This window comes from Ursus maritimus, unplaced genomic scaffold, assembly GCF_017311325.1.
Source record: "Ursus maritimus isolate PB19 unplaced genomic scaffold, ASM1731132v1 scaffold_10, whole genome shotgun sequence".
In the NCBI taxonomy this organism is placed as follows: domain Eukaryota; kingdom Metazoa; phylum Chordata; class Mammalia; order Carnivora; family Ursidae; genus Ursus; species Ursus maritimus.
This window is the reverse complement of record NW_024423344.1, coordinates 36,263,956-36,285,616: the sequence shown is the minus strand read 5'-3', so window position 1 is coordinate 36,285,616 and position 21,661 is coordinate 36,263,956. Positions and strand designations below refer to the sequence as shown.

The 21,661-nt window shown below is 33.8% G+C and overlaps 1 protein-coding gene across 4 annotated transcripts in view; it reads right to left on the bottom strand.

Annotated features, from left to right (window-relative positions):
- TDRD3 (tudor domain containing 3) overlaps nt 1-21,661 on the bottom strand; it is a 163,835-nt gene that overhangs the window by 9,075 nt on the left and 133,099 nt on the right. For 2 of the 4 annotated variants that reach the window (XM_040623391.1, XM_040623393.1), the window contains one exon: nt 12,048-12,133. The exons of 1 other annotated variant lie outside the window; for it this stretch is intronic. In XM_040623391.1, the coding sequence (XP_040479325.1) occupies nt 12,048-12,133 (86 nt within the window). Of the gene's footprint in view, nt 1-12,047; nt 12,134-17,184; nt 20,702-21,661 lie in introns of those variants that run through there. One more of the 4 variants, XM_040623397.1, reaches the window with a different exon arrangement.

Genomic DNA, 21,661 nt, shown 5'->3' with positions numbered 1-21,661 from the left:
ATCTGAATACCTAGTTCAAGGAGTCTACTCTATGTTCTGCCAACCAATGCATAGTACTATTCATCACAGTCCTTCCTCTAATATCATTAAGACCACCTACCCTTTCACACAGAGTAAACAAGCTATTTTTGGCAGCTTAGGCACTCAAGGAAATTGAACTGAACTTCAAAAGGCTGCATCCATATTTTAACTATGAGCATGTAATATGAAAAAGAGACTAGTAAATATGTTACCCTTATATCAAATTGCAAATGATAAAAGTATAGACACTCTTTCATTCAAAAACACACCTGAGTTTACTTACAACTTGGAACAGAGAAAAATGGAATGAATGTTTATTCCACTATGTGCCTGACATTTTGCATTATATCTCATTTAATCCTTCCAACAATGCTTTGAATTACTTCAGCTCACCATTCTACAGATGAAGAAATTAAGGCTCACGGTAATTTACCCAAAGTTATGTAAGTGGTCCTGCCTGAGTAAGACCCCTGGGCTGTCTGCTCCAAAGTTCTTTCCACTGCATCACATAGTGCATATTTACATATCTTGCTTCAGACAGTTTTGCTTAATTTTTAGTAATAGCTAGCTAAAGATTATTTTCAAGTAAAAGGAAGGCCTCTGCCCTGAGGCCTCTGTCCCAACATAAACATCATTTACTGGTCATAATCTTTGTTGAAATACTAAAGTCCAAAGAATTAATACATGTTTTATAAAAACATATACCTCTCTAAAACTCACTGGCTGTTTTAGCTAAAGGTTAAATAGATTCCAAAAGCTTGCCTGGAAATCAAGGCAGAGAGCATATCCTGCTCCCAAATGTGCCAATCTACTCAAAGATTTCCTTGAGAGATACTTCATGACATTGGTATTTGAGACTTCAGTCTTTTCAGTCAGATCTAAGTCTGAGTTTAGACTCTACCACTTCTAAGCATCTTACTCAACTTCTCTTGGTCTCAGTTTTCTCACACAGAAAGCAGTAATGAATTCACAGGGTTACATGGGAAACTATAGGAGGTAATACCTATAAAGGGTTTATGAAATAAGCCTTCAATGTTGTCTATTATTCTGAAATAAGTAACTCTTTGACAATACAATATACATGCCTACGTCAGTCCAACTATTATCTAGACCCACAGACTTTGCTAAAATTCAGAAGTTTGTTGCTAAAGTATCCTCAAATTGCTTTGGGCAGATAAGGAAAGTAGAAAAGCCACTGAAAAAAAAATGAAAGAGCCAATGCAAGGAGAAGGATTCTTGCCACCTGCTCTCTTTTTATTTCTAAGGAAATTAAAAAAAACTATCTATACACTAAAACTAATAACTTAATATTCTAAATCACTCTGTTACCACTAGTTCTGTTTTTTGGAGGAGGTCTTTTTTTTTTAAAAAAAATTACAGATAGAAAGGGCAACTAGAACAAAAAAAAGGGAGGAAATTAGCAAAGAAGTGTTCTTGAAATCAATCAAGTTATAGACACTATTTGCATAAAATCTGAATATTTTAAGAGGAAGCCAAAAATAAGTTAACATGATCAACCTCTTCGAATATCTTGCCTTGAAATTTTGGTAAATGCTATAAAAAGGAACCAGTTAGAAAGACTACTTAAAGAGTGGAAGTACAGCAATGATGATTAATAATAGAAAATGCCTATCTATGTTGCTATGTTTTCAGGTCAATGAGTACAAGCAACTGCTTTCTCAAATATGCTAACTGAACAAATATGTTTTAGAATATTTTATGGTTAAGACATTTGAGCACTAATCACAAATGGTTAATCACTTCACTCTCATAATTTATATCACTTTTACATCTTAAATGTGAAGGCTAATATAACATAATTTAAGATAGGTTAACCCAATCTTTCTCTGAAAGTAATAATTACTGAACCATCATGCCAGACTACTTCTTACTCTAAAAGTCAGCCCAATGTACATTATGTAACTGACCACTTGAGACAGTTATGGTATACTACAGTGACCTTTAATATAGATGTAAGAAACAGAGATAGGAAAAAAACTCCATGTCAAATTGATGAAATATAGGCCAGATCTTTGCCATTAAAAAGTACAGAGGGTTGGAGTGCGGATGGGACACGTGACTTGACACGTTTTATATAACTATCAGAAAAAATTGCCATGCCTAATAGCAGAAATAAAATCACTGCTGATGTTTTCACCCACTTAGTGAAAGTAAAGGAACATAAGACTAAAAGGAAAAAGAGTTAAACATTTAAATCTTAAAGCAGATAGCACCCAGTATGACAAACATCATTTCTGCATTTAAATTCCATTCACACCTAAAAACCCATACTAACAAAGTCTGCATAAAGAACTAAAAATATTTCTCTTTAGTGAAACATAATGATAACAGATGTTTAGAAACCCTTACCAATTAACAGGATAGTTAGCAAAGCCACAGTTTTAGAAAAATGTGAAGTAACCCAGGAGTCAGTGATCTGATGTTTGTGGTTCAAGATCTACCCACCACCTTCAGAGAGCTCTGGTGAGAGAACTCAGGCTTCCTCAGGCAGCCAACTCCACTGCTCTGTGTCCTGTGCGACAAAGGACAGACCTGCATTTCCACCTACATTTTCTCACTGAGCCTGTTTCCTTTGCCACATGAAAGACCTCAAGCTATTTTAAAGCAAGTATTAGTCTTCTATTTTCTAGACGCAAAAGACTCAACTCTTGGAATCACCTATCAAATATCATTATTTCCAGAATCTTCCATCATCTTGACCATCTTTTCCTTTGTGCATTTTAATATTTACTTTTCTATTTACTTTTCAGAATAATATTCCAGGTAGGATCTGCTTGGAACATATAGGTCTATGTCATTCTGTTTTTGAAAACAATTAATTTCCCAATCTAAATCTAAACCTTAAATTTAACCACAGTTGAATTCCACATACTAAAGAAAGATATTATTTTTGGCACAGTATTATCATTGGTGTATTCTGAATAACTATAATACTAAGTCAGCTCTTCTGACAAGTTATTTTGATTTATTTATTTATTCTCTTGCATAATGAAAATTAGAGGACTACCATCTAAAAGGGCAACACCTAAATAGATGGCTAAAATGTCGTTTAATCTTGAAACTAGATTCCAGGGAAATTTAGAAGATGAAAAGAGTGTCTCAGTTTGAGATTAAACTCTCTTAGCAACAGAATAGTAGCTTAAAAGAATAGGTTGATTTTTTCCTGCCCCATGTAAATTGCTGTCTAGCCTCTTGAGAAATATGAGCTGATACTTCTACCCACATACATCTTCATTTTTTTATTTAAAATTCTCTAAACTGATGAGAATTAAGATTGAGTGAACTAAATGTTTGAAAGATACCTTAATTAAAATTGTATATCACATATTGAGCACAAACTTACTGCAATGCTGAATATTTTTATTTACGCTACTCCAAAAAACCTCAAATAGTTCGGTATCATTTATCTTCATTTACATGTAAAATGTAGGATCACGTGCTATGGTGTCAATGAGTCTGAAACTTGAATATCAGCTCTGCAATTTACTAGCTCAATGTTTTTAGGCAACATACTTCATGACTCTGAAGCTATATTTGTAGTTTTCCTTGTGTGTAAAATGGGAATACTAGTCATTATTTCAGAGGGTTCCTGCAGATATTAAATCAATTAATGCAGGTCAAGAGTTATACAAGGTGCCTGGTGTGTAAGTGTTCCAATTAAAATCAGGTTCTAAAGAGAAGGACTCTAATCTTCACATTCTCAACCATTTAGTCCCCTTTACCTCAATATGTTAGTAGAGAAATAACATATCACCTTGCTGTTACCGAAATAGAAATTACTCTCAGTATGCTTAAATTTATGGATTTCTTTTCCTCATGTTGAGATTTCAAAATGTTCAGTATATGAGGAGTTAGCTTTTTCTAAAAAAAAAAAAAATCATTCTCTTTCCAAGTTTAGGAGACCTTCTCAATCATTTTTGACGGTTAGATGGTTGAAGAAAACGAAAGGTATCACAAAGATTTTCTCCAAGAATAATAAGGGTGAGGAACTTACCTCTGTCAACTTAGGTAAAGGAAAATTATACGTATATATCACCTGATTTAATTAAGGCTATTAAACATATTATATTTTCCGTAACAATTTCTAGGTTTACTAAAATTCAAGAACCCTGTTTCAGATGTTCAACACAGGCTACGCGAACTGGTAATATACTCTTGAGAGTAATTTCCTCATCATCTTATACAAAGGGAGAACATAATAAATGTTTGTTCCTGTTAAATATGTGTTTTGTTCTGCTTGTTCATGAATGAAACTATTTCTCCTTGTCCATATAGCCACAGTGGAACAATGACAGCAGGGACGAGTTAGGAGGTATTACAGAATCAAGAGATTTTCTTAGGTTTTTCACACTTAATATGTACTTTTCTGAAAAGTATTAAAGTAAAACAATCAACTTTTTTTAAATTCTAAATTCATCTGAAAGATTATTTAAAGTTTAACGACTTTATGCAACTTAAAACTCCTTCCCTCTTCTCTTCCCCACCCCACCACACACACAATGTAAGCTGCTTATTAAAATAAAAAGTAAGGCAAGTAGATCCTCTGGACTAGAAGAAAAGGACAGTAGACAATCAGTGATGATGCCATTATTGTACAGGAATTTCTAAAACTGAGGATTACTAATTAAGGATTAATGAAAAATCAGTAAGACTAGGAAAGTTTATGGTATTCTGAACAGTTTATAAACTCTGAAAGTTATAAAGTGTATGATGATAGTCAAATTCCACTTTCATGATCTATGAATAAGGACATGACAGTCTTTTAAAAGCTGAATTGAAATGAGGAGAAAAGCCTGCCCAGGGTTAAACACTAATTTATGCAATCCCCGGTTTTGACAAGAATCCTGTCAATGTCAAGCAGCAGGTACACTGACAGCAGGATGGGCTGAACAGCTTTGTGTCAGAGCTAGGACGGAAGTCACCAATTTATGAAGGCTGTTACAAACATAGGACTTCAAAAGTGTGAAGAAAAATGGTTTTGCATAAAGAAAATGATGGAAATTTTTACAACTTTGCAGGCAATACTATTAGCTTAAAGGAACACAGTTCTTTCATTTTGTGGGAAAAACTAGTGTACTTTAAAAAGATTTATGGATTTTTATTTTAGGCCTGCATTTTAAGAGTCCTAATACAGAAGTTCATTATACTAGTAACATTGTAATAGAAAAGAAAAATTTAAAAAGAAATATGAAAGAAAAAGGAATTAATTTGAAGAAAAAGATGGTGCAAAAAGCAGTTTGGGTTTCCTTCCAAGAGAGAGAATGTGAGGTGGATACCCGACTGTTGATCAGAAAGTTCCAGTCAGCAGCTGCTGATGTTGCAGTCCAGGGTCAGCAAACATCACTCTGAAAAGATGGACAATAAAGGAAGCTGCTCTTTCCAAAGCCTTGAAAGAAAACTGAAGAAGTGGAACCAACAGTAATTAAGAATCTATGTGCCAGGCATTTCAATTTTTCAATGACTGAATAAAACATTTATTGAGCAGCTACCATGATCTTTTCAACAACTCTCAAATTGCATATTTTTATCACTATTTTTCAGAGGAAAAAACAAAAGTAAGGTTGAAAAAGGATTATATATCTTGCTCAGGTTATGTTGCTGTTTCCGCACATCCCAATGGACGCAGAGGCTGACGGAGAGAATTAGATTGAACTTGTGAAACTTTTAGAGGTTTATAGAAATAGATCAAAATCAAGTGTTCCACCTCACTTGCATTTTAAACACATCATGAAATTTATAAAGTAGGTATAATAACATTTAGGTGCTACCGTTCTTACTGTAAAACAAATTATCCACAATGCTAGCTACTCTGAAGGGCTCAACTGAGGGAACAAACAGCCCTGAGATGGCTACACTCTCCATAAACAGCTACTACACTTGAAATGAATTAATTTAAGTAAAGAGCTTAGAATAACATCTGATGCAAAATTAAGTGTTCAATAAAGTGCGCTATTATTACTACTTCACAAATGTAAAGTTCTATTCTTTATAATGTCACGTAAAACATAAACAGTTTTTCTTTCACTGGTTTGAGTCAAGCGATTTGACTATATTATCCTAGTGAATGAGAGAGGCTGAAAACCTAACACACAATGCAAATGAGCCTTTAGGTGGCACTTTACATTTCCAAACTGATTCTTAAATTTTTGGTGTTAATAACCAATGTGATATAAAAGAGAGGCTAAGAAATCTGGTCAATTAGCAACATGTTCACTTTTCTTCCAATGAAGAAAGGAACCCAGAGGCAATCTTCTTTACTGGGGAAAATCTTACCAGCTTACCAAATACAATAACTGTCTTTATAAAATTCATCCAAGTGAATGTTCCCCATCTTGCTATCTACAGACAAGGAGAATTAACTCCCCAGAGAACACGACTACTGAGAAGGAAAGTATAATAAAGCAGTAAAATGTACCAATACAAACGTTTACATGTTCCAAGATATTTATCCTCAGAGGCTTAGGTTAACACAAATAATTCTGTTGTATATTTGTCAATGTCCTAAGTTTACCAAAGAACTTAGGACTATAGTACATTTTAAACAAGGGATGTTCTTTAATTTCATAATTTGATAAACCTCATAGTAGTAATATGCTTCTCTGTTTGAGTGTTATCATATTCAGCAGCATAAACTTTGAGAGAGACTATTTTTCTAAGTTCTCTCTGGTCTCAGTGAGAGACTATATATTGTTTAGGCTCTTTTTAGAAACCTTCTCAATATTGTGGAGTGGTATGTCCATGGTGGGCTATTCCCTTCAATGCCAGAACAAGAACATTCCATGGTAGTTGGTAAATAAACTGTATGATGGTGAAGAGCATATGTTCTTAAGAGGATTACCTAGTTTCTTATTTAGATTTTGTTTTATACTTCCATAGCTAGTAGGGGACAATTCTTTATAAGTGTCATGCAAAAAGTATGAAGAGCATTAAAAAAAATTTCCTCATTTAAAACTGTGTTGGTGTTGGGAAAATCTCTCTCCATGAATAGGTCATGAATATATGCATAGGTCAACAGATAGATGAGGTCTCATGAGATTAAAGGCTTTTTTCTTTAATTTCCTACCTTATTTTGTTCTCTAAATGAACAATTGAGTAACTATCACAATTTTTAAACACTAGTATCTTTCATGTGCTTCCATGCGTGTACACACACACACACACACACACAGAGTCTTAGAATGTTCAAGTACCTAATTAACATTTTTATCTATTTAATACATCACTATCTGGCATGAAGATGAGTTCAAGAAGCCCCAAAGCTTCGTTAATGGTGCTAGGATTATATTAATATTAATGGTTTAGGCATAAATGCCCACCTTCACAGAGGATTTTCCAATACTGAATTTTGCTGAAGTCATAGGGCAATAATATAGTCATTATATTTATACAGACTTCCAAATATCAGGTTCCTAGTGAGAACCTCTACCAAAAACTGGGGTTAACTATTAGCTTCTGCTTAATAAACATGGAAAGTTCTTATCTGTATATCCACTTAACCTCTTCTAGTAGCTACTAAAAGACTAGGAACAGGGTGAACTGTCACAGTATGCTTTTTTACACAGGATTTTTTTTTTTTTAAAGATTTTATTTATTTATTCGACAGAGATACAGACAGCCAGCGAGAGAGGGAACACAAGCAGGGGGGGTGGGAGAGGAAGAAGCAGGCTCATAGCGGAAGAGCCTGATGTGGGGCTCGATCCCACAACGCCGGGATCACGCCCTGAGCCGAAGGCAGACGCTTAACCGCTGTGCCACCCAGGCGCCCCTACACAGGATTTTTTTTTACTAAGGGTTGAAAACTTTTGCTGTGAAAATACATTCTTGGTTAACTTCCTCTGCCATGTTCCTGGGCAGTTTCTAAATCTTTATTTTGCTCTTCAAAATTCCTCTCCTGTTCTTGACCTCATTGCTTTTACTTCACAGAGAAGAGAGTTCATTAGAATTATTCAGCTTCCTTCCCTGAAACCCAACAATTTAACCTCACCACACCAATATTTACTTCTCTCTCCTCCTCTCCCTAGTGTTCCTCAAATCCCCAAAGTCACATGTGATTGTGCCCCACTTTCTTATCATAGCCTGGGTTTTTAAAAATCTTCACTCCTATTTTTACAACCTCTCCTTCTCTATTTGCTTCACTGTGCCTTTGATGTAAACAGACTTGGGTTTTTACCCTAAGTTCTTTTACTCTTTATTTTCATCCTCTATGCTTTTTATCTTCACAACCAAGATCTTCAAAATAGCCTACATTTCATTTTCTTATTTCCCACTCATTCTCAAGAAACCGTAAGTTGTGATACACATGCAACATTCCGCGGGAAATGCATTCTAGTTACCAGTCACCTACAGATAGCCAAATCCAATGGGTACTTTCCAGTTCTTATCTTTTTTGTTGTTTCCAGCATTATATATTATGGATTCAGCACCCATTCCTGCTGTGCTCCCTGGCTACACCTTCTCAGTGCCCCTCCCCACCCCTTAACTTTGAAAATTCCCCAGAAGTCTGACTCCAGTTCTTGTCTTTCTCTTTTCGCACATTTTCTCTAGGCAATCTCACCCATACTCTTTATTTTTGCCTAAATTCTGATGACTCCAAGGTCCTCACCTCTTGCCTTAACTATTGTAATAATTGGTCTCCATGCTCTCTGCTTTCACTGAAACCCATTTTCTATACTAGAGCAATAATCTCTCTCACTTTAAGATTTTATTTATTTGAGAGAGAGAGAGAGACAGTAAGCACAAAAGCAGTGGGTGGGAGGGAGCAAAGGGTCAGGGAGAAGCAGACTCCCCGCTGAGCAGGGGGACCTAATGCGATACAGGGCTCTCTCCCAGAACTTTGAGATGATGACCTGAGCTGAAGGCAGATGCCTAACTGACTGAGCCACCCAGGTGCCCCAGGGCAATAATCTATTAAAGCAAAGATCATATTATGACACTCTCCTGCCTAAAATCTTTCAGTAGTCCCTATTCTGAGGGATAAAATTCAAACTTCTTACCATAACCCACCTTACTCTTCATCCTTTGACCCTGCTGCCTGTTCAGCTTCATCTACTGACATTTACTACACCCACCCATACTCTTGCCAATATACCTCGCTCTACCATGCCCTCTAGAATTTCCCAGACTTCTCTCTTTTCTGACATTTTTTTTCCCAAGCTAAGTCCTAACTGACCTTCAACACTTTCAAGACTCACATTAAACTTCAGTCATCCAGATTTAACAAATATTTATTGAGGGCGCTTTATTTTCCAAGTACTGTTCTGAATGCTTAAGTATTAGCTGAAACAAAGTCCCTGTTCTCACACTGATTTCACTTAGGGGTTGGAAGCAGGAGAAAGATATGCAGGAAATAAAGCAGGGCAAAAGGGCTAGAGAATTTGTGTGATGGCACACTGCTGTTTTATAATCGGATAGTCTGGGAAGGCCTTGATTCCTCCATGAGCCAGTTCCTAAATGAGTTAAGTACTTGGTGCTCTGCTCATGATAGACAGATGCTGGCTTACTTGCTGGGCTCCTCTGCTGCTCATCTATGCATTTCCATTGTCTGGCACATAATCATTCTAAGGATATGTGCCCAGCACTGTTCTGGGTGGAAAGGTAAAGCCACATATTAAGTGCTCAAAAAAAAAAAAAAAGGATTTTTGGAATAGACTGATACATATTTTCAATGATAACAGGAAAACCTCAAATATAAAAATTTCACTTTATACTTAATATTTTAATAATATATCAATACTAAAGCAGGAACAAAGAGTCAAACAAAATATTATAACTACTACATAGTAACATATTCCTGAAATTATGTATGGTAGGAAAGTACAAATTAAAGAAATATTTCATAGGAGAAATGTATTTTGCGCTGTATTTGAAAGCACTTAGAAGAGACTAAATTTTGAAGGTGTGTAAGCATTTTGGGAACAGTATAATTAAGGGAGAATTTTGCAAGGAATTGGGAAACAGGTTGTGTGGATAGAGTGAAAGTAGGTGATAAGAGTGTATAGGTAACTCTATTCGTTTAGTTGTGGGAGTATTTCATTTACTAATGATAGAAAGGAACAAGTTTAAGGCTGATGGTATTTTATCATGAAAAACCATAATCATGTCGCTGTTAACCTCACTCAAGGCAAAGGCAAAATTAAAAGTTGAAAGGTGATGTTTTGTTTACTCTTATGTATTTCCTCCTATATTTTCAGATCCTTTTGGCAAATTTTGGGATTTTTTAAAAACTAAAATTCCCTAATTATGATCAACTTTCTTCTTGCTAATTTTATTTTGCTTGCTTTTACTTTTTCAAATAAAAAATGTAATATACAATTACAGAAAGTTTATAAAATTGAAAAAAATGTATGTATACACACACTTAGAATAGATATAATTCTACTACACTAAACCACTTTACCTTGAGTTTATTCTCATTCAAATCTATACATTGCTATTATTTACTCATCATAAATATTTCCATTGATATTTCAGCCTTCATCAAGATCTTTCATCTGAGCTGTAAAATATTTCATCCAACAGATGGAAGATCGCTTATTTTACCATTCTCTTATTGTTAGGCATTTAGGTAACTTCTAGTTTTTACTATTGTAATGCTGCAATGGTCATCTCTCAGCAATTAGCTTATTTCTTTTGTTCTTTAACAACTGGAATTACTGGTTTAAAGGTATGAACACTTTTAAGGTTTGGGAAAAAAAAAAAAGTCAGAAGGATCACATCAATCTACACTGCCAGCACCAATGTATGAGGTACTCACATCACTGCATCCTTGCCAGCATGAGCATTACCTAATTTTACCCCATTCACTCATACATTTAACACTGTGGTTAATTGTTTCAATTTGCATTTGAATACTACTAGAGTTCAATATTTCTCTCTAATTTTTAGTTATGAAAGATGACACTGCTACTTCAGCAAGAAACCATATTGAGCGTAAGTCAACAGTTCAAGGCTATAAAAATAAAACAAAATGAAATCTTTAAGTTAATCTAATCATGGCATGATTAACTGTTACTGTGCTCCATGATAATTAGGCATTAATGGCAAGCAGTTCACATAAGTGGCTATTATTACTATTATTTACACATAGCCAGATCAAGCATCCTTAGATTATGGGGAGGGCTGGACCAAGTAGAGGTATAATGTCTTTTTAGGCCCTCGTAAAGATCCCTTGATCTGGAACCAGATGTGATCCAGAAGGCAAGTTCTCTTTCTTCCTTAGCTCTACAAAGCCTCTATAAACCAAGCACCCGGTAGAGATCATAGGCATTATAAACAGTTTGGCTTAGGGTGGGCTAGAACCTAATTTACTGAGAAGCAAAGATGAGGCCCAGTCAGATATAACTCAAAGAGCTGACCAAAGAAATGCCTATTAAATCCCTTGCTTCTTCTCTCTATGATGATTCCTCAAGCTAAGCACCCAGGTTTTCAATAAGATTTCTGAAGAACTTTTAAATTCTGAACTATTTCCATCTCCTTCCCCATAGAGAAAAAGAAAGGACTAGAGGCTCAAAGTATTCCCATTTTCCCAGTCAACCTTATTAACTCATGCAGATGTGATCTGGGTAACAGGATTTAAAGGACTTCCCTCTGCCAAAAACCTTTCTCCCCAGCACTGTCTGAATGTCCACGCACTAGACTCTTGACATTACTAAGCACATAGGGGTAACAGTAATCCACACTTCACTGTGAAATTAATTTAACTAGACTGGTTTTATATTCTTGGAATACTTAACTCTGAAGCATGCAGAGGATAGGAATACGAATTCCCATATGGAGAGGACACAGGGAGAAGCAAAAGGAATTAAGTCACTTTGAGTTGCTTTAAAAATAACATAGCTGAGGACACTATACTATAGAATGGGGAGGAAGGCCAAGCTTTTGATAATAAAAAGGTATGTTTCTATACACCTTGGGAGTTTACAAAGCCCATTTCTGTTGATTATATTACTTAATCCTCAGAACAACCCTGTGCTGAAACTGAGACCCCGAGATATTAAGTAACTTACCCAAAGTCACACAGGTAGTAAGTGGCAGAGCCGGGACTCGACCCAGGTCTTCTGATTCCTCCTGTGCATTTCCAGCTCCCCTGGAGCTGAAGCAGGGGCAAAAAGGGAGGTGGAAGTAATTTGCCCAAGACCAGCCTTGCCCTCTCCCCTTCTTTTAAGGGCCAAGCACAGCAAACATTTAACTCTTGCAGTGACCCCCTTTCATCAAATTCTCTCAGGATACAGCACACAGAATCTGAAAATGTGTCTCAGCTTTGGGCTCAAGAATGGCTGTAAGTAGTAAATGATGTCAGAAGTAATTTTGGCAGTACTTTGCCACTGATGTGAAATTTACTGGAATCTCGAAGTATACTAAATCTCATTTCAGAGAGCAAAACTTATTTTTGTATGTGAAATTATTAAAAGAATTTGTTTGAAATTTTTTGTTTAGCAGTTTCAGTCAAACCTTTCAAATTATACCATTATAAAAATTATTTTGAAAAATACCTAAGAACCAAGATACCAATTCTACATTTAACCTACTCTATGGCCCCCCTTTTTTTTTCTATCTTAATGATCTTCCCTCAGCGATTATTTTCACTAAAGCAATTATAATCATTAAAATGGACAGAATATTCAGTCTTTTTATAGCCAATTTTAAGTATTTTCAACAAATTAATAGGAAAGCGTACCTTCTTCTTGAGATGTAAATCTTATGTTCACTTCTAAATTATATCCAAAATGCTTCTAATGTAGCCTTTTATAATTAATTTTCTAGGACAAAATTTAGAGTTTCCAGTCTCTAGTTTCTTGAATAGTTCCTTAATTTTTCTTAGGGTATTATATATTTTATTTTCTGATCTCGATTACTTCCATTTCTAGTAAGTTTTAAACACATTCAGTGAGAAATTTTTATCTTCTTTGCTTATTTCCTAAGAATGCAAGGATATGATTTAAATCAACTAGGCATATAACCAACTTTTTACCATTTCTAGATCTTTTTGTACTCAGCTATAGTACATTTCAGTCTCTAACAGTCTTTGCATTTATGAGAACTACTATCAGTAGGGCTAGGTGTTAAATAAGCATCAGTTATAATCAGGGATTATAAAAGATCAGCCAGGAATATCAATTTATTTGTGCCCAAAGCTTTTAGAGGCTTTTTGACCTTGAAAAGATGCCCTATTTAACCAGACTTCATTTGAGGATCAGCCTTGTCTGATATGGAACATACCCAATCTAATAGTTAAAAGCCACGTGAAACCTTTAAGATGAATAAAAAGGCAAATATTCAAACATAAAAACAAAAGAGGAAGGGGACAAGGAGGAGGAGTCTGGATAAGGAGGAAGAGGAAAAGGAGAGAAGGGGAACAAAATAGAGGAGAAAGAAATGTTTACCTAGAATAAACAAAAAACTTCAAGTAAGTACTAACACTCTCAAGTTCTCGATATGCCTCTCTTTTCCCTTTGCTTTAAGACTTCAATTCCATATTTTAAAAATCTAATTGTTTTGCATACACATGGTAAAATTCAGGAATTCCTAATAATAATAATAATATTTATATTCTCTGATCACTTTGTGAGGTAAAAAAAAATTAGTGTACTTTTTTCCATGTTATTTCCAGCCTTATTTACATAAGTCTCTTCAAGATAAAAGGATCATTATATTCTCCTAAATCATTCACTAAATAGTACCAAAAATGGCTGCCAATATTAAAAAAAAAGAACACAAGTCTATACATTTTAAAATTTGAACCATACAGAAACAGAATAAAACTGACTCCTAATATCTTACTTTGTATAATAAGCTCTTGGTTAAGCATGATCAAGAGGGCTTCCCCTAATTTCTTAACCACATGATCTGGGAAAAAATGAGCATACCTCAGGCAAGATAAAAATGCCAATAAAAGTTGTTAAAAAGTTAATACTAGTTTCGAAAAGCCAATGTTAGCCTTCCCCACTTACTTTCTTCCCGCTATCCTATTCGTTTAACATGTATAACAAAATTGTAATCAAGAACCATGCCAACAATGGTTCCCAGACTGGACCCATCTCAGTCTGATGGAGGCCTTATTAATATTTATTAGGTGGCTCCTGGAAGGAAAGAAATATATCTTCTACTTCTATCCTTTTAATCCCTTGGGTATATAGGACAATCTATTTTCTGAAGTAGCTTTGCTACAAAAAACATTCAAATAATATTTATTGAAAAACTATCCTATTAAACTGTTATGCTCAGGCTTGATGTCTGACAAAGGACTCTTCAGTAATAAAGGTGACCACCAGAAATACATAAATAATTCAACACATAATTTCTGACCTCCTTCCACTGTTTTAGTTATCAAGCCAGTTCATGTGCTCACTTAAAATTCTAATCCCTTCAAGCTCTAAAAGGACTGGTACTTAGAGTATGTATCTACCGCTTATTTATAGAGTTCCTATGCTCTTCCACTAGCTATTATCCAACCATAAATTCTGCCCTTGTTTATAATTATAAGTGTCTGGAAAGGGCAGGTTTCTTAAAATAAGAATTTTCCCCCTCCAGATCACTCAAGTGAGCTCTGGAATTATATCCAAGATTACCAATTCATCTCACTTAACCGCTGTTACCAGGAAAACAAGAACAGGAGCTCAAGAGCAGTTAAGTATAAGAGCTTGCTTATTTTCTAGGAGGTTTTAAACAAGCTTTTAACTAATTAAAACAATATTATTCAGAAGATTTAGAACATACCAGCATATTAGTAAAAAATCAATATAAATGTTGAAACAAAATAGAATTTTTGGTCTTTTAGGATTCTCCTTCACTTAAGAATGTTCATTTACCCAGTGGAATTAACTTGCTTTGACACTTTCTTTTGAAATGTCATCTTAACAAAAAAAGGGATTTCACATTTTGCCTTAGACTAGTTTATTGGAGAATAACAAATACAAAACCCAAATAAATGGTGAAAATGCCTTACTGTTGGAACATGTAAATATCATGTGGGTTATTAGGTGAGAATTACAGAGAAGGATAGCAATATTATAAAAGCTATAATGGTAGTCTTCACAAATGACAATTTCTAAAAGTTAATACATAGAAGTTTTCAGAATTAGAGTTAAGTTAAAATAAAATTAAAAGACCAGTGAATTATGTATAATTATATGTAAAATAAGATCTTAATTTTATTTTTATGTAATAAAACACTATTACTAATGACATAAGTACTTAGAAGGGACCTAAAATTTCAGGAATATATTCTGTCCTCTATTTAAAGAAAGGTTAAGAATCTTAAAACACGTTTGAGGAGAAAATTGTCTTTTATATATTTAGTCTCTATTTGTAACATAAAAATTGAATTATGCTACTAATAAGTTTGGAACATCTAAAACAATATATTTAAACATAAATCTTCATCCTACTTTAAAGCTGGGAAATTTACTAGAAAGAAGGTAACAAGATAGCTAAGATCTTTTCCAAAATATATCCCACAGACTTTCTATAACAGGTTAAAAAAAAAAAAAAGAAAGAATTCCACGAGCAAATAGGTTTGTGAAGCAATACACACTATTTTCTCTCTCTTAGAGATTAAAATACAGCACTGATGTGAATGTTCAACTGTAATTTCTAAATAAAAATAATAAAAAATAAAGCACTTTAAGCAAATGAACATAAGCTCATAGATCTAATAAGTGATTTAGCAAGGTTGCAGGATAACTACAAATCACTGATGAAGTAAATTACAGAAGACTTGAACAAATGGAAAAAAACAAAACAAAATAAAATACATATTGTCTTGATAAGTCCCATAATAAAAAAGCACACGTGATTTTTTAACTCAGGATTTTCCAAATTTATTTGGAAAGTGGAACTAATGTTCTCAGAACACACTTCAGAAAACCCTGAGCTAGATGGACTAGACGTTAAAAAATATACACAGAAAATTAGTGACTTCTGTATTCTAATGGTGGTCTAAGTTGCTTACCTAGAGCCTCTTCAATTATGTTTACTCTTAATAAACTACATGAGTTTTCTTTTTTAAGGCAAATAAAATGTACTCACTGTTGTAGTACTTCCTTTCCCTTCTGAATGGAGCTCTCAGTCAATGACAGTTGCTAAGGGAGTTATTTCAAGTCAATGTGTAAAACTCTTGCTAGTAGTTCTCAAGTTTATGGAATGGGAAACTCTATAACACCAGAGTATTTCTCACAAGGAGACATACCAACTCCACTCTTTCCTAGAGATGTGACAGTGAAGCCTACTGCTCATAATTCTAGAATAAACAGTACAGGTCCAGTAAAGTTCAGAAATTAAGATCAGTAGGAAGGGTAATCCACATACATCAAAGTGGTATCAAGAGATACCACCTTCTAAAGGTAAAAAAAAAAAAAAAAGCCAAGAGGATACAAGGCCGTTTTGGAAATAGAGTGAAAACAGAGAGAGATGACTAATAAATGAGATGACCAAAGAAAGAATACAGAAAAACAGTATTAAGTAGAAACACAAGATGACCATGTAAAATTAAAAAAGAGAATGGACAACTGACATCTGACTATGGTATGCAATCAAATATGTCTCCCAATTCCCCGTGTAGCCCATCACCATCAAGGTTCACAATCACTGACTTCAAAGATGTGCTGCGGGGGCTCCATCTGAAAGCGAATAAAGTCTGTGGTGCAATGAGCAACATTCTTTTTCTGCTTTTTTAGGTGCAGATGGAAGAGGGACAGAAATTTATTAGAAACTAAAATAGAACTGTGTGCATTTTTTAAATTCAAGAATGCCTCTTCAGATTTATAACAATCTTTAAAATGTACTGACATGAGTGTCTAGTCAAGGCACATGCCCAATATGAGTAACATCTTTGGGAACAGAGAAATAAAACCAAACGAAAATATTCCTCAGATTCATTTATTTTACTAGTTAATTTCCTGTGAAGTGAGTAAATTAGTAAATCTTTTGCATTATATGCGAAGGAATGGTAAAATTCAGTGAGGTTTGAAATTGCAGTTTTAAAAGTCCTGGTAAGTAAAGTAAATGAAAAAACAAAAACTGACCCTTGGAAGAAAACAAGGCTCTGTGTGAACAGCTTTCATATCTCCAGTAAAGACTTGTATGTTCTACAACCTCTGGTGGGAATTATGAAAGGCTGGGTAATTGATGAAGAAATAAAGAATATCAAATACAACCAAACTTTATTAAATCAAAGCTTGAAGATATTGCATGGAATCTCCAAATTCCATCACTTGTGATTGAAAATTATGTTCTTAAATGGGGCTAAGCTAGCTGTACAGTTTCATTCTGATTAACTGTTTACAACGCAACAAAATAAAACAAAACACAATAAGCACTGCTCATATGACAATGTTTGAAAGGAAACTTTCCCGAAATATGTCTCGTGGAAGAAAATGTATTTCAGTATTTCAGTGACCTTAATCAACTTACGCTTTTAGTGCAGAAATTTAAGTATGGTAAATTATACCCACTAATTTGTTTAAGAATTTATCAGCAAGAATGAAAAACCTCTGGACTATGACCAAATACGTGCTTGTACTTTTTATTGGATACTAATTGGCAGAACCTCACTGTTACATAATTCTAATTTTCCTTTGAAGTTAATGATTTCTATAACAATTGTCCTCTTTTTAATATCTATTATGATCTTTTGATATCAAATACAAACTAGTTATAGCCTAACTTTATCACTACATCATTAAAATTACTAACATGACCTTGTTCTAATACGTTTAGAATCCATTTTAACTCATTAATTTATGTATCATAACTCTCAATCTCCTTCCTCATTAAATAGTTTAGGGCTTTTTTGGTTATATGTTTCTTTTTAATATTTTTATTAGTGATAGAATAATTTATAGTTTTTTTGTGAACATCATTTGAATTTGAAAAGATAACTTTCAAATGTGCTCCAAGGATGTCATTATAAAATATTGTGCAAAGTTACTTCAAAAGTAAAACTTGAGATTGTTTTTTTTGGAAAGTATACTAAAACTGAAAAAAAATATATCATAATTATTAAAAAAAGAACCCAAACCCTCCTAAAAACAAATTTTACTTTTTAAATAGATAATAACTTTTAAAATAGATAAAATTCATTTAGTCATACTTTTTTCTTCCACATTAATTTTATCTTCAAACTAAGGTGGAATAAAGACCTAAACATTACTTAAATTACAACTTCAGTAAACAAGATTTTTTCCACTTGTATTTTATCTTAAAGCTTCAAGAAGAAAGAAAAAAGACCCTCATGAGATCTTTAAGTTTGTTTCACATAACTGGAACTATAACTTTCTTCTAACTTCGTGCAGTGCACAGGGATTTTTGTGTGTTTTGTGCACTAACCTATACCCCTCACCTTCAGCAGTGCCTGACTCCTAATAGACATATAATGAATATTTGTTGAATAGATGAATACAGAAAAACATTTAAAACAGGATGATCATCTAAAAGATAATAACAATCCATCTGTCCAGAATTAATGCCCAAGATGGTGTGTATGCTAAGGCCTTAGAACTAAGCATTATCTACATAATCACAATTATTTTCATCGGAACAACAACTGAACCAGATCTTTTCCTGATTTTAAGAAACAAGTACTATGAATTTATTAAAAAAAAGAAGTTTAGAAACCAACAAGTTCTAAAACATTTCTTGGGATATAAAAGCCTCCATAGAATCCAGGTCATAAAAATACCTGGAAAATCAAGACTTGACAAGTGTCTCTCCAGGCTTAGGAAAGCGATTCAGAAGCAACTACTCTAAAAACACAAAAGGTTTGTCTCAGCAGCAGCGCCAGGGTATTTTAGAGTAATTCCAAATTGCCTGTGGCATCTTTTTACTGGTTTCCCGGTATTAGTTTTAGAGTTAAAAGGAACCAATTTGGAAAGGGCCTGCAGGAAACACAAATAGCAGTTTGCTCTGGTCCTAATGTTTTCTCATACAGTCATCAGCAATAGAAAATAATATTACACTTTTCTTCCTATATAATTTTACACATAATAAGAAACTCCCTAATGCTTCATTTACTTTGGAAAATTAAGGAAAATCATACAATGTTTAAAGAACATTGGGGGGGAAAAGTGAGAGCATTTATGCAGTTAAGAATAAGTTATGAACCCCACACTATGTGGGATAGTTAGAGAGTTCACTATAATAAAGACACTAAATTAAAAGAGAATATTTAACAACAGCTAAAAGAACCAGGTGAAATCTAGCTAGAACACAAAAAAAAATCAGGATGACTTACCAAAAAGTTTACTGAATCATTTTGGAGGAAATAAAGTATTTAATCATAACCAGAGCATATATTTTCACCGTCTAAAATACCATCACTCAGTATGTTCTGGAAGTAAAATGATGAGTCCAAATGGAAAGGGAAAATAAGTATTTAGTCTACAGAGCAAAGGTGAATAATTCCTAAACCTCACGAAAAAAACATTAACCCTTAAAGTATTAAATTGATTTTTATTTTAATTTTCCATACAAGAGACTATTAACTTAGTCACTGGGTCTCTTCATATTTCATGCTTTTTATTTAATGATTTATCCTTATGCCTTTAAGAGACAATACAGGCAACTGATTTCTTCAAAAGCTTTTGGTTTATATGCAGGTTTTTGGGTTGTTTTCCCTGCAAACTATTAGAAAACTCTTCAATGAACGATAATTGCTACATTTAGGAAAACGAGGTTCTTCCAAAATCTTACACCAATAACAAACACCTTAATAAAAGATACAATATAATTTCACAATTAAAAATAGTGCAAGAGTTAAAAATTAAAAATTACACAATCCATGGTGTGATTGAACAACTATGCTAAAGCTTCTAGAAACTTCACTGTACCTTTGCAGCCCTTTAATTTTTCTAGTGGGACTTACCAATTAGAATTATCTTCTTATTGATCTAGTGAATGTTTGCTTTTGATTAAATTAAAACTTGGCACAATTCCAGTTACAAAAAGAAAAAGTACCCATAGACCCCAACATTAATACTCTTGGAGGCCAAGAGAACTCAACACTAACTCTACATTAAATGTATTGACAACTGCATGCAATCTTTTTCTTCAGGGGCTTTTTATGGATAAAGGCACGTATGTATTTTTTTAAAATGGAGATGAATGAAGATCTGTTAAGCTGGTGGCTTCTGCATGTCAAGGAGATGCTTCTACAAACTCAGTCAGTTATTCAGGCAGATAAAGAAGAATGATCTTGTCCCCAATAACAATGTTAATGATCCAAAAATATCTGTTATATTAATTTATGTAAAATCATAAAATATCAATAATCACAGGAGAAAATATCCAAAATACTTAGTGATTCTATCCTGCTTCTTTCTGTAAAATAGTTGAGGGATCTTATAAAAGATTTTTAAGTTGACTGCAAAAAAGTAAATAGGTAAAAAAACAGAATAAAACATAGATGAATATTCACAAATGGGTAGGAAGAATATGAAAATATTGTTGTGGTTCAGAATCGCTACATGGGCTGTGACATCTGATAAAGTTATTGTCCAGCTAAATTTACATGGACTTAAAATCAATGATAAAACAACGAGGACTATTAAGGGGGGAAAGGAAAAGTCACTGACTGTAGAAAGAAAATGATCACTCAGTACCAAACACCTTTCAATGGAAGAGCTACAGTGAGGAATGACAAATGTGCTCATCAGTTATGGCCACCCTGAAACAGAAAAAGGAAGTAGAAAAGAGGTGAAGTAAGGAAACTAAATATTTCTCTAGGGAGAAAAGAATAAAATCAATCTCTTATCAAATCCTCTAAAAAATATAAAAACCCTAAAGCTAAAAACTCTATTTTGACTCTTTGACTGTAATAGTTAAACACACTTGAGAGCATAGTATGAACAGCAAACCAGGACTCATCTTCTCAAAACACAGACTTACTAAATAATTACTCTTACCATCAAAGTAAGATTAAGAGGTATTAATGGAAAAAAGAGAATGAAAATAGCAGTCATATGAGAATCAGAAGGGCAAAGATATGATTACATCAGGTTTCTCCAAGAAAAGACATAAAGTAGATATCGATGGTATTTCAGTCTTTTAGAGAAAAAGTGGCTAAACTTTAGACAATGAGAGTGAGGGATAAGATCTCTTAATTAAACATATGAGCCATTAGTAATATACTATAAAATATGAAATGATAAATTATCTAGAAAATGATAGTTTTTTTTAAATAAAAAGGTAAAGAATAAAGTTCCATGGCCCAAAGCATAATTACTGGTACTAGGCTTTTTGTTGTAGTTTTATTTCTTTTGGGGAGGAGGGATGGGGGGTAGGTGACACTGAGGAGGTGACAGAAAAACATCAAAGACCAAAACTAAACTAAACTAAAGTCAGCAAACGAGAAAACACTGTACTTCAATGATAAGGCTAATGTCTGGATAATACAATTTCATAGTATATTTTGGTATTTTAGAGAAATAGAAATAAATTAGACTTAAAAATAATATGTTTATTATTAGCTACCTATAAATTGGAGAAAGGAAATAAAAAAATAACTATCTGAAACTAATTTTAATATGCCTTGCCCTCCTGTTTTTCCTGAAATGTAGCTGAGAATCTATCTATATAGTCATATAAGTCCTTATATAAAATGGATTCCCATGAGGCCAATAGTTCT